The 14597-nt window shown below is 39.3% G+C and overlaps 1 protein-coding gene across 1 annotated transcript in view; it reads right to left on the reverse strand.

The window, feature by feature from the left end:
- The window catches only part of RAPGEF6 (Rap guanine nucleotide exchange factor 6), an 899247-nt gene that overhangs the window by 24461 nt on the left and 860189 nt on the right, over nt 1–14597 (reverse strand). The window contains exon 23 of the mRNA XM_053717222.1: nt 10886–11106. Within this exon, the coding sequence (XP_053573197.1) occupies nt 10886–11106 (221 nt within the window). The remainder of the gene's footprint in view (nt 1–10885; nt 11107–14597) is intronic.

Genomic DNA, 14597 nt, shown 5'->3' on the forward strand with positions numbered 1-14597 from the left:
ACACACATACATACATAAATATATATACACATACATACATAAATATATATACACATACATACATAAATATATATATACACATACATACATAAATATATATATATACACATACATACACATATATATATATACACATACATACATAAATATATATACACATACATACATAAATATATACACACACACACATACATACATAAATATATACACACATACATATGTCCTAACTCACTGCCAGATTTGTTACACTGCCAACACAGCACAATGAATCGTAATTAATTGTTAAACTACTTGTACTGAAAAAAACAAATTGTGGAATTAGCAAAACCAAGATAAATCTGTAAGCCCATTTCTGGACATTTTTGTCCTGTATCTTTATGGGAATAGAAAATGTTTATGGTTCCAGATGAAAAGCACAAAATGCTGCACTGACAGCAGTTGATAACATGGCTGATAAGCAGAATGCTGCAATTTCCTTAAAGGGACATTATACACTCGTTTTTTTCTTTACATAAATGTTTTGTAGATGATCTATTTATATAGCCCATAGTTTTTTTTTTTAATGGATAGTTTTGTTTATTTTTAAGTAACATTGCTTTGAGTTTCAGACTCCTAACCAAGCCCCAAAGTTTTAGGAGAATACCGACGTATACCTACTCCAGCTTGCTTCTGTTTGTGTAAAGTGTCTTTTCATATGCAAATGAAGGGGGAGGGGAGAATGTCTGATATTTCCCACTTACAGTGGGTGTTCCAGCTACCTTTTAAACAGAGCTAAACTGGAAGCTTCTAAGTAAGTTTTTAAACGGTTATATACTGGATTTTTAGATCAGTATCTGTGCATATTATTCTTTATAGTAGTGTCTATTACATGCAGTTATATGAAAATTGGTGTATACTGTCCCTTTAAGACACAACAGCAGTTCTTGTTCTATGTTAAAAAGCAAACCATTGTTCCACCGATAGCTTGGGAGTATTTCTGCCTGTGGTGTGCTTTGTATAAAGCATTTACTTTTGATGGCAGCTAAAAAGCAGGGCCCATCATATTTTTGCTCAAGTTTATTTGTTTAACCCCTTAGTGACCAGAGCACTTTTCCATTTTCTGTCCGTTTGGGACCAAGGCTATTTTTACATTTTTGCGGTGTTTGTGTTTAGCTGTAATTTTCTTCTTACTCATTTACTGTACCCACACATATTATATACCGTTTTTCTCGCCATTAAATGGACTTTCTAAAGATACCATTATTTTCATCATATCTTATAATTTACTATAAAAAAAATGATAAAATATGAGGAAAAATGGAAAAAAACACATTTTTTCTAACTTTGACCCCCAAAATCTGTTACATATCTAAAACCACCAAAAAACACCCATGCTAAATAGTTTCTAAATTTTGTCCTGAGTTTAGAAATACCCAATGTTTACATGTTCTTTGCTTTTTTTGCAAGTTATAGGGCCATAAATACAAGTAGCACTTTGCTATTTCCAAACCATTTTTTTCCAAAATTAGCGCTAGTTACATTAGAACACTGATATCTTTCAGGAATCCCTGAATATCCCTTGACATGTATATATTTTTTTTTGTAGACATCCCAAAGTATTGATCTAGGCCAATTTTGGTATATTTCATACCACCATTTCACCGCCAAATGCGATCAAATACAAAAAATTGTTCACTTTTTCACAAATTTTTTCACAAACTTTAGGTTTCTCACTGAAATCATTTACAAACAGCTTGTGCAATTATGGCATAAATGGTTGTAAATTCTTCTCTGGGATCCCCTTTGTTCAGAAATAGCACACATATATGGCTTTGGCGTTGCTTTTTGGTAATTAGAAGGCTGCTAAATGCCACTGCGCACCACAAGTGTATCATGCCCAGCAGTTAAGGGGTTAATTAGGGAGCTTTTAGGGAGCTTGTAGGGTTAATTTTAGCTTTAGTGTAGTGTAGTAGACAACCCCAAGTATTGATCTAGGCACATTTTGGTATATTTCATGCCACCATTTCACCGCCAAATGCGATCAAATTAAAAAAAAACGTAAAATTTTTCACAATTTTAGGTTTCTCACTGAAATCATTTACAAACAGCTTGTGCAATTATGGCACAAATGGTTGTAAATGCTTGTCTGGGATCCCTTTTGTTCAGAAATAGCAGACATATATGACTTTGGCGTTGCTTTCTGGTAATTAGAAGGCCACTAAATCCTGTTGCGCCTCACACGTGTATTATGGCTAGTAGTGAAAGGGTTAATTAGGGAGTTTGTAGTGAGCTTGCAGGGTTAATTTTAGCTTTAGTGTAGAGATCAGCCTCCCATCCGACACATCCCACCCCCTGATCCCTCCCAAACAGCTCCCTTCCCTCCCCCACCCCACAATTGTCCCCGCCATCTTAAGTACTGGCAGAAAGTCTGCCAGTACTAAAATAAAAGGGTTTTTAAAAAAAAAATGAATTTTTTTTAGCATATTTACATATGCTACTGTGTAGGATCCCCCCCTTAGCCCCCAACCTCCCTGATCCCCCCCAAAACCGCTCTATAACCCTCCCCTCTGCCTTATTGGGGGCCATCTTGGGTACTGGCAGCTGTCTGCCAGTACCCAGTTTACAATAAAAAATGCTTTTTTTTTGGTTTTTTTTGGTTTTTTCTGTAGTGTAGCTTCCCCCCCCCCCCACAGACAAACCCCCACCACCTTGCTGATTGTTTAAAATTGTATTATATATTTTTTATTTCCCATTTTCTGCAGTGTAGCGGTTCCCACCCGCTCCCTCCCCATGCACGCGCCCGCCCCCACCCTCCCGTGCACGCCCCCAGCCACCCCCGCCCACGATCCCGCCCCCCTTCACATCCACATGGCCATCGATGGCCGCCACCCGCCTCCCGGTCCGGCTCCCACCCACCAATGCAGGTAGCCACCGATCTCCGGTGCAGAGAGGGCCACAGAGTGGCTCTCTCTGCACCGGATGACTTAAAAAGGTTATTGCAGGATGCCTCCATATCGAGGCATCACTGCAATAACCGGAAAGCAGCTGGAAGCGAGCAGGATCGCTTCCAGCTGCTTTCCACACTGAGGACGTGCAGGGTACGTTCTCAGGCATTAACTGCCTTTTTTCTGAGGACGTACCCTGCACGTCCTCAGTCGTTAAGGGGTTAATTTCTATGTATGTAGTGAACCTGAGTAAGAGTGCTGCAGAAAATGTTGGGGCTTTATAAATGATGGATGATAACATTATTGTAAAACTGTTTTAGACTCATTAGCATTAAAGTGATGGTAAATTCAATGACAAAGCTATTTCCTAAAGCTTTCATTACAAATTTACCTTGTATACTCTTATTTCTTTACTAAATGTTTAAGACAGAGTAACTTACTTTTTTTATTTGCAGAAAATTGCCTGTCCCTCTCCGTGCAAAAGATATTGATTCTGAAATTTGATTGACATATGGTGCACCGCTGCTTTTAGGGCTCTGAAATAGCAATGCACACTACGCAAGTGCAGTTATCAGACGAGCCTCATGTAAACAGTGAATCTTTTCTTGCATTATTGATTCACTGTTTGCTGTTGTGGTCTCTGCTGCACATTTGCTCAATCTGTCATACCCCTAGCCCAAACTAGCATTTGAGTGTTGCTATCGGCTATAGTAAGTCAAAAGTTTTACAAAAATCACACAATTTATTTTTTATTTTCAATATTTGAGGGACAAGTTTAATTTAATGTGTAGACAGTTTGACAATTGATTAACAAAATGTACCCCTCAAATTTTGAAACCTAACATGCAGCAGCAAACAGTGAATCAATAATGCAAGAAAAACATAATTTATGCTTACCTGATAAATTTCTTTCTTTCTTTCTTTCCAGATATGGTGAGTCCACGGAATATCACTCCTGGCCAGCAGGATGAGGCAAAGAGCACTAGAGCAAAGCTGCTATATATGTCACTTGGAAAAAGAAGATAACGCAAAAGTGTAGAGGTGCCTGAGGTTTTAGAAAAAATAACTATCTTAAAAAAAGGGTGGGCCGTGGACTCACCATATCCGGAAAGAAATACATTTATCAAGTAAGCATAAATTATGTTTTCTTTCCTAAGATATGGTGAGTCCATGGCATCATCAATTACTAGTGGGAATCAATACCCAAGCTAGAGGACACAGATGATAAGGGAGGGACAAGACAGGTAGACAGAAGGCACCACCGCTTGAAAAACCCTTCTCCCAAAAGAAGCCTCAGCTGAGGCAAAAGTATCAAATTTATAAAACTTTGAAAAAGTATGCAGAGAGGACCAAATTGCAGCCTTGCAAAACTGTTCCACAAAAGCTTTATTTTTAAATACCCAGGAAGAAGAAACAGCCCTCGTAGAATGAGCAGTGATTCTCTCAAGAGGTTGCTGTCCAGCAGTCTCATAGGCCAAACAAATAATACTCCTTAGCCAGAGAGAAGTAGCCGTAGCTTTCTGACCCTTGCGCTTTCCCAGAAAAACAAACAAACAAAGCAGAAAACTAATGAAAGTCCTTAGTTGTCTGAAGATAGAAGTTCAATGCACGCACAACATCTAGGTTGTGCAATAAACGCTCCTTAGGAGAATAAGAATTAGGACACAAAGAAGGAACCACAATCTCCTGATAAATATTCTTGTTTGAAACAACCTCTAGGTAGGAAACCTAATTTAGTATGTGAAACCACCTTATCAGAATGAAAACTAAGATAAGGAGAATCTAACTGCAGAGCTGAGAGTTCTGAAACTCTCTGAGCAGAAGAAATAGCAACAAGAAACAAAACCTTTCAAGATAACATCTTGTTATCTAAGGAATGCATAGGTTCAAACAGAGCCTGCTGTAAAACACTAAGAACAAGATTAAGACTCCAGGGAGGAGTAATAGGCTTAAACACAGGCCTAATCCTAACCAAAGCCTGACAAAAAGATTGCACGTCTGGCGCATCCACCAAACGCTTATGCAACAAAATAGACAACGCCGAAATTTGACCTTTCAGAGTACTAGCTGACAAACCCTTCTCCAAACCCTCCTGGAGAAAAGACAAAATCCTAGAAAACCTGACTCTACTCCAAGAGTAGCCTCTGGATTGACACCAATACAGATATTTACGCCATATCTTATAGTAAATCTTTCTTGTTACAGGCTTACGAGCCTGAATCATGGTCTCAATGACCGACTCTGAAAACCCACGCTTAAATAAAATCAAGCGTTCAATCTCCAAGCAGTCAGCTTCAGAGAAACGAGATTTGGATGAAGAAAAGGACCCTGAAGTAGAAGGTCCTTCCTCAGAGGGAGTCTCCACCGAGGTAGAGACGACATTTCCACTAGATCTGCATACCAGATCCTGCGAGGCCACGCCGGGTCTATGAGAATCACCAACACCCTTGCTTGATCCGAGCAATGACTCTTGGCAGGAGAGCGAAAGGAGGAAATATGTATGCTAGACTGAAATTCCAAGGAACCGCCAGAGCATCTATCAAGAAAGCTTGTGGATCCCTTGACCTGGAGCCATACCTCATAAGCTTAGCATTATGCCGAGAAGCCATGAGATCCAGTTCTGGCTGCCCCCAATTGAGGATTAAACTGGAAAATACTTCCGGATGGAGTTCCCACTCCGCCGAATGAAAGGTATGTCAGTTCAGAAAATCCGCCTCCCAATTGTCCACTCCTGGGATGTGGATTGCAGAAAGACAAGTTGTGAGACTCCCCCCACTGGCTTAACCAGGCCACCTCTGACATGTCCAAGAAACTCAGAGTCCCCCCCCCCCCCTGGTGGTTGATGTAAGCCACCGAAGTGAAGTTGTCTGACTTGAACCTGATAAACCAGGCTAAAGCTAGCTGAGGCCAGGCCAGTAGAGCATTGAAAATCGCTCTCAGTTCTAGAATGTTTATAGTAAGAACTGATTTCTTCCGAGTCCAAAGGAAGACCAAGGCTGGCATCCTTGGTCACGATCTCCCAGGAAGGTCTGCGAAAGCAACTTCCCTGGGAGAGGTGATCCTGAGACAACCACCACAGAAGAGTGTCCCTTGTCACCTGATCCAGAACTATTTGCGTAGACAGATCCTCATAGTCCCCGTTCCATTGCCTTAACATGCATAATTGCAGAGGTCTGAGATGGAACCGAGCAAACGGAATGATGTTCATGGAAGCTACCATCAGACCAATTACCTCCATACATAGAGCCACTGACAGCCGAGGACAGGACTGAAGGACAAGGCAAGAGTTGAAGATCTTTGTTTTTCTGACCTCTGTCAGAAATATCTTCATTAGTAGGGAGTCTATTATGGTCCCTAAAAACACTACACTTGTGGCTGGAATCAGAGAACTCTTTCCCAGATTTAACTTTAAGTCTATGGTTGTCATAAACTGACCCTCTTGAATGAAAGGAAGAATGGAACATATAGTCTCCATCTTGAAGGACGGTACACTGAGGAATTTGTTTAAACACTTTAGGTCTAAAATAGGTCTGAAAGTCCCCTCTTTCTTGTAAACCACAAACAGATTTGAATAAAATCCCAGACCCTGTTCCTGCGGAGGAACTGGAACTATAACTTCCAGGGCAAAAAGATCCTTGATACAATCTAAGAACGCCTTTCTCTTTATCTGGTCTACAGATAATCTTGAGAGAAGAAACCTACCTCTGGGAGGAAAAGTCTGGAATTCTATCTTGTACCCGAGATACAATTTCCACGGCCCACAGGTCTGGGACATCTCGTATCCAAGCCTGAGCAAATTGAGAAAGCCTGCCCCCTACTAGATCTGTTCCTGGATCGGGGGCCGACCCTTCATGCTGACTTGGAGTCAGCCGCAGGCTTCTTAGACTGTTTCCCCTTGTTCCAAGACTGGCCAGACTTCCAGGAAGACTCGAATAGTTTCCTGCTTGGAAGAGGAAGCGGAGGGTTTACCTCTAAAGTTTACGAAAGGAATGAAAAATACTCTGACGCCCTTTCTGCTTATTCTTCTTATCCTGAGGAAAAAAAGATCCCTTCCCTCCTGCTATATCTGAAAAAAATTCAGCCAAACAAGGTATTTTCCTTGTAGGGAATAGCTAATAACGTAGATTTAGAAGAAACATCCGCAGACCAGGATTTTAACCAAAGGGCTCTGCGAGCTAGAACCACAAAACCAGACATTTTTGCTCCCAGTTTAATGACCTGTAAGGAAGCATCCGAAATAAAGGAATTGGCTTACCCTAAGAGCATTAATCCTGTCCTGGATCTCCTCAAGAGGAGTATCTGTCTAAATAGAATCAGACAAAGCATCAAACCAGTAAGCTGCAGCGTTGGTAACAGTAGCAATACACACCACAGGCTGCCTTTGAAGCCCTTGGTGAACATACATTTTCTTTAATAATAGGAGATGGAGAAAAAGGAATACCAGGTCTCTCCCACTCCCGTGCAATAATCTCAGAAGCACAGTCTGGAACTGGAAAAACCTCCAACGCAGAGGGAACATCAAAATACTTGTTCAGCTTACTAGACTTCTTAGGGTTAACGAATATAGTAGTATCAGAGTCATCCAAGGTAGCCAAAACCTCCTTAAGTAACAAGCGGAGGTGTTCCAGCTTAAATCTGAAGGACACAACTTCAGAACCTCAGGATCAGAAACCTTACTGTTTCTTTAAAATTCCTTTTGCGTTTTCCCTTTCTCTTGCAAAGTAACTCCAGATGGAGCATGAGAGGAAACGCAGGGCACCGCATGTGCAGATGAATAGGATTGGAACATTTGAGGAGAAAGCTGCGGCACATCTGAAAAGGGAGGCTCTTGAACAGCATCCGCCTTAGCTAATGATGGCTCAGAATCAAAAAATCTATTTTTATAAGCTAAAGTTCTTTCAATACATGAAGAACAAAAAGGTACTGGGGGTTCCACCTGGGCATCAAAACATAAGCTACATGTAACATCCTGCACAGCCTCCTAAACCATAATACAAAAAAAAGAAGCACATAAAAAATCTAACTTTTTTTAAAAAATATTTTAACAAAGGATATAATACAGAACAAAAAAAAAAAAATGTTCTTAAATAAATGTTCCTTTTAAATTTACCAAATCAAGAAAACATACCCCAGGTAACACTCTACACCTCAGCAGAATTACTGAGGTGCTCTACCTGTCCTGCAACCCGCAGCAAACTGAGGAAAAAAACAATCATGTTTACAATCCGGATTTCCAGAGAAGCAAAAACAGCAAGAAGCCTTCTGAACAGCAGAGCATCAGAAATATGCACACCTCACTCTTACAGGAAGGGAAAAAAGCACCAAAAAAACTCTGACATCAAAGAAACAGAACCTCCCTAAAAGGGACGGTCCTACAGCAAACAAAAAAGCCATTTTTAATTGTTTTTTTTTAAAAAAACAACTTTCTTGAAAACAGGCTTAAAAACAAACAATAAAACCCCCCAAAAAAGTACATAATCCGTTACTAAAAACGAATCCTTACTGAGCCATCAATAAAATAAATAACTCCTCACACTAACAGTGCCTGCAAAAACCGGCACCCTGACAGGAATAATAAAAAACGTCCCCCTGCAGCGTTTCAGCTGAATAAGTGCCACATTTTTCCCTGCTATATAGAAAAATAAAATTGGCACTTACCTTAAAATTCATCTGTCCGGCAGCAGGACAGCTCACCTGGCTTGAGAGGATGCCATCCCTCACATGGACCTGTGGAAATACAGAAAGACTGAATAAACTTACTCAGGCTATCTAAATAGGGCAGCAAAATGTTTTGGGAAAACGTAGTGAGAATTATACCCCACAAGTTCCTAATTGCTTAAAAGCCCCCACTGCCCTACTAAAGAGACTGACATGGGCTAAGGCTAGACCCTTTAGAAAGATTAGAGCAAGCCTACTCTGCTTTAAAATAAAAAAAATCTTGATTGTAGATCAGACACCAAAACTTCACCTCCTCCTTGCACCGCATGCAAAGAGAATGACTGGGTTTTATGGGTAAGGGAAGTGAAATATATAGCAGCTTTGCTGTAGTGCTCTTTGCCTCCTCCTGCTGGCCAGGAGTGATATTCCCACTAGTAATTGATGATTCCGTGGACTCACCATATCTTAGGAAAGAAAGATTCACTGTTTATATGTGGCCGCTGTTGGCTCGTCTGTTACCCGCACTTGCGCAGTGTGCATTGTTATTTTAGAGCTCTAAAAGCAGCGGTACAAGAGCGTGCTGAAGATCAAATACATAGGGCGTATGGTGCATCCGCTATTGGATGCACCATATGTCAATCAAATGTCAGAATCAGTATCTTTTACACGGAGGCGGCCAGGGACAGGCAATCCTGCAAATAGAAAAAGTCATTTACTCTGTCTTAAACATTGTTTAGTAAAGAAATAAGAGTATACAAGGTATATTTGTAATGAAAGCTTTAGGAAATAGCATTGTCATTATAGTGAATTGTGTTTTACAGTTGTAATGTAGTGTACCTATCACAAGGTGGTGCACTTGCATTGCACATCAGCTTCAAATGGATTTATCATTCTGTTACCACAGGAAATGATTTACAGTAGCTAATGGGCATAGTGTAATTGTATATTTTTTATTTCCTTTAAAAGAGGGTAATATGTATTATTCTATACAATATCTCTGCAGTTGAATACGTTTCATATAGGGAGAGAGCACAATAGTTAGATTAGTAACAATAGTGCTTTAAAATGGTTGTCTATCTCAAGGGGAATCTGTACTCAAACATTTTTGCTAACGCATCTTAGAAAGTATATTATAGTGTTTTTTCAAATAGATGTTTCTGCGCCGAATAAATCAACTTTTTCTACAAGCAGTGAGGGATACATAAATATCAGTTTTCAACCAAAACATGGCTTTACAGTCAGTTTCACTTTAAAGAGACATAGAACCCAATTTTTTTCTTTCATGATACAGATAGAACATACAATTTTAAACAACTTTCCAATTTACTTCTATGTTCAAATTTTCTTTGTTTTCTTGTTATCCTTTGTTGAAAAGGTAAACTCAGGAGTGTGCCCGTGTCTGCAACAATGTAATACATTAGCAATAGCACTGGATGGCAGCATGTAGTTGTAGCCTGTCATGTAGTTCTCCAGACATGTGCGTGCAACCTATCTAGATATCGCTTCAACAAAGAATAACGTGAGAATGAAGCAAATTTGACGAAATAAATATTTTTGGTTTCATGTCCCTTTAAATTTCAACAGCTTTCACGCAAACACTATCCTTTACTTGTTTAACCGCTGCTCTCTCATATACAATAGAACAATTTTGTGTTCTATGTTTTCTAGCGCATCAATCCCATTGCTGAAGTCTCCTGATTAACAAAAAGCTGTTGCTACACTTAGCAAGGCCCTTGTCTAGATGTAATAAAACGTGACTGCCTGGCTTATCGCTCTGGACAGAGCACCAGAACTCTAGATCAGTTAGTGGTGCTCTTTATGAGAAAGAAAGACATCAGAGCTTTCTCGCTTTATGTTCATCGTTACAGTGATAAAAAAACAAAACTTCAGTTTGAACAATCCTTGCAGCACCATCAAGTGGCCTTGTGCGTTTGAAGAGCTGACAAAGCTCTGTGTCTATGAAGTAAGCCTTAAATGTCTGCAGGAGCCGCTAACCAGGCTGTCTGTAGATAAGAGAAAAACTGAAGTGCTATAAAAAAACAGTGTGCAGGAAAACAATAAACTGCACTGAGAACATTGCAACTGTGTATGCTGCATGTAGTTTTTAGCAGTGTAAGATTTAGCTCTGTGAGAAGCTGCGTTACATATACACCCATTTCATGCTTAGTGATGCAGTTTACAGCAAACACAAGGTTTAGCCCAGATTTGTTTGTGCTTTCCAGTTTTCATGCTGACTGCCTGTGCACTCACAGAAAGAGACTACATACAAGCAGAGCTTAGCTGCACAGACACACAGTACTCACAGGTGCTGTAGGCAGGTTCACATTGCAGTGACATAATCTGAATCTTCTCCTCATCACTTTCCACTTGCTGATTGGACAGATACTGCTTGACCTTCCGTGCCATCTGCGCATCCTCGTACAGCTTCTTGGCATTGAGGAGGGAGCTCCGCCTGGCTCTCTTCTTGTGAGCGCCTACTTGTACATCCAGCATGTTTGAGTTTGTACTTCCCTGACTTAATGACCTGAAAGGAAAAACAAATAGAAGAAACTGAGGTTATGGATTGGTCACTAAATAGAACCTTAGAAGGGCACTATAACTAATAGAAAATAGGAATGGGCAGAAGAGCTAGCACGTATTTACTAATACACTAACAGACAAAGGATACAGTAATTAAAGGGACACATGAATTAGCACAGCAGTGTTTTCAAAGAGTTAATAGTAACATTGCACGGTTTCTTTATATCAAATTTTTGCAATCATAAATAAAGCTGAATTACTAATTGCTCCTTTATTATAATCATACTCAAACAATAAAATGGTTGCTAGCTCTAGTGATATCACATGATGGAAGGTGTCAGCACTTAAAGGGGCAATGTAGTCAGACAAGCAGCAAACAAGAGGTAATTGTATTCAAAGATGCTTCAGAAACACCTTTTAAACAGGCCAGTCTCTATCTCACAACCAGATTCTTGTTTACATAGGTTTTCTATTGAAAACACCGTAGTTTTAATATTTATATTATAATTGAAGATCTCGACAGGCAAAAAAAACAAAATTTATGTAAGAACTTAAATGATAAATTAATTTCTTTCATATTGGCAAGAGTCCATGATCTAGCGATGTATGGGATATAGAATCCTACCGGGGGGGGGGGGCAAAGTTTCCAAAACCTCAAAATGCCTATAAATATACCCCTCACCACACTCACAATTCAGTTTAACGAATAGCCAAGTAGTGGGGTGATAGAAAAAGGAGTAAAAAGCATAAAAAAAAGAACTGGAAATATAATTGTGCTTTATACAAAAAAACATAACCACCATAAAAAAGTGGGTCTCATGGACTCTTACCAATATGAAAGAAATGAATTTATCAGGTAAGTTCGTAAATAAATTATGTTTTTTTTCATGTAATTTGCAAGAGTCCATGAGCTAGTGATGTATGGGATAGTAATACCCAAGATGTGGTACTTCACAGAAGAGTCACTAGAGAGGGAGGGATAAAAATAAAAACAGCCATTTTCCGCTGAAAAAATTAAACCCACATCCAAAAAAATAAGTTTTTCTCATAATTGAAAAGAAAAAAAATCCAGAGAATGTAAGGATCTCTCCAAAGAATTCTTAGGATTAGGACACAAAGAGGGAACAACAATTTCCCTATTAATGTTGTTAGAATTCACAACTTTAGGTAAAAATGTAAATGAAGTCCGCAAAACTGCCTTATCTTGATGGAATATCAGAAAAGGAGACTCACAAGAAAGAGCAGATAATTTGTAAACTCTTCTAGCAGAAGAGATAGCCAAAAGGAACAACACTTTCCAAGAAAGTAGATTAATATCCAAGGAATGCATAGGCTCAAAAGGAGCAGCCTGTAAAGCCTTCAGAACCAAATTAAGACTCCAAGGAGTAGATAATGATTTAATGACAGGCTTGATACGGACCAAAGCATGCACAAAACAGTGAATATCAGGAAGCTTAGCAATCTTTCTGTGAAATAAAAAGGAAAGAACAGAGATTTGTCCCTTCAAGGAACTTGCAGACAAACCTTTATCCAAACCATCCTGAAGAAACTGTAAAGTTCTAGGAATTCTAAAAGAATGCCAGGAGAATTTATGAGAAGAACACCATGAAATATAAGTCTTCCAAACTTGATAATAAATCTTCCTAGAAACAGATTTACGAGCATGTAACATAGTATCAATCACTGAATCAGAGAAACCTCTATGACTAAGCACTAAGCGTTCAATTTCCATACCTTCAAATTTAACGATTTGAGATCTTGATGGAAAAACGGTCCTTGAGACAGAAGGTCTGGTATTAAAGGAAGTGGCCAAGGTTGGCAACTGGACATCCGGACAAGATCTGCATACCAGAACCTGTGAAGCCATGATGGAGCTACCAGAAACACAAACGATTGTTCCATGATGATCTTGGAGATCACTCTTGGAAGAATAACTAGAGGCGGGAAGATATAAGCAGGTTGGTAAAACCAAGGAACTGTTAACGCATCCACCGACTCCACCTGAGGATCTCTGGACCTGGACAAGTACCTGGGAAGTTTCTTGTTTAGATGGGAAGCTATCAGATCTTTTTCTGGAAGACCCCACATCTGAACAATCTGAAAAAACACATCTGGATGGAGAGACCACTCCCACGGATGTAAAGTCTGATAGCTGAGATAATCCGCTTCTCAATTGTCTACACCTGGGATATGTACCGCAGAATTTAGACAAGAGCTGGATTCCGATACCCTACATATACCTACCCTACTGAATCCATTGATTTTGGACAAAATCTGCCCAAATATTTTGGAAAAAGTTTAATCTGCCCCCCACCAGCTGAGCTGGAATGAGGGCCGCACCTTCATGCGGACTTGGGGGCTGGCTTTGGTTTCTTAAAAGGCTTGGACTTATTCCAACTTGAAGAAGGTTTCCAATTGGAACCAGATTCTTTGGGAGAAGGATTGGCTTTCTGTTACTTATTCTGTCGAAAAGAACGAAAACGATTAGAAGCTTTAGATTTATCCTTAGATCTTTTATCCTGAGGTAAAAAAACTCCCTTCCCCCCCCAGTGACAGTTGAAATAATTGAATCCAACTGAGAACCAAATAAATTGTTACCTTGGAAAGACAGAGATAGTAATCTAGACTTGGATACCATGTCAGCATTCCAATATTTGAGCCACAAAGCTCTTCTAGCTAAAATAGCTAAAGACATAGATTTAACATCATTATTGATGATATCAAAAATAGCATCACAGATAAAATGATTAGCATGTTGAAGCAAGCGAACAATGCTAGACAAATTAGAATCGGTTTCCTGTTGCGCTAAGCTTTCCAACCAAAAAGTTGATGCAGCTGCAACATCAGCCATGGATATAGCAGGCCTAAGAATGTAGCCAGAAAATAAATAAGCTTTCCTTAGATAAGATTCAAGTTTCTTATCTAAAGGATCCTTAAAAGAAGTACTATCTTCCATAGGAATAGTAGTACGTTTGGCAACAGTAGAAATAGCCCCATCAATTTTTGAGATTTTTCCCCAAAACTCCAATCTAACTGCTGGCAAAGAATACAACTTTTTAAACCTAGAAGGAGGAGTAAAAGAAGTACCAGGCCTATTCCATTCCTTTGAAATCATATCAGAAATAGCATCAGGAACTGGAAAGACCTCTGGAGTAACCACAGGAGGTTTATAAACATAATTTAAATGTTTACTAGTTTTAGTATCAAGAGGACTAGTTTCCTCAATATCCAAAGTAATCAACACCTCTTTTAACAAGGAACGAATAAACTCCATCTTAAAGAGATAAGTAGATTTGTCAGTGTCAATATCTGAGGTAGGATCTTCTGAACCAGAAAGATCCTCATCATTTGAAATTTCATTAAATTTATGAGAAGTTTTAAAAGACCTTTTATGTTTATTAGAATGCGGAATAGCAGATAAAGCCTTCTGAATTGCATCAGCAATAAAATCTTTTATATTCACAGGGATATCATGTACATTAGATGTTGAAGGAA

This window comes from Bombina bombina, chromosome 6 (assembly GCF_027579735.1).
Source record: "Bombina bombina isolate aBomBom1 chromosome 6, aBomBom1.pri, whole genome shotgun sequence".
Classification (NCBI taxonomy): Eukaryota; Metazoa; Chordata; class Amphibia; order Anura; family Bombinatoridae; genus Bombina; species Bombina bombina.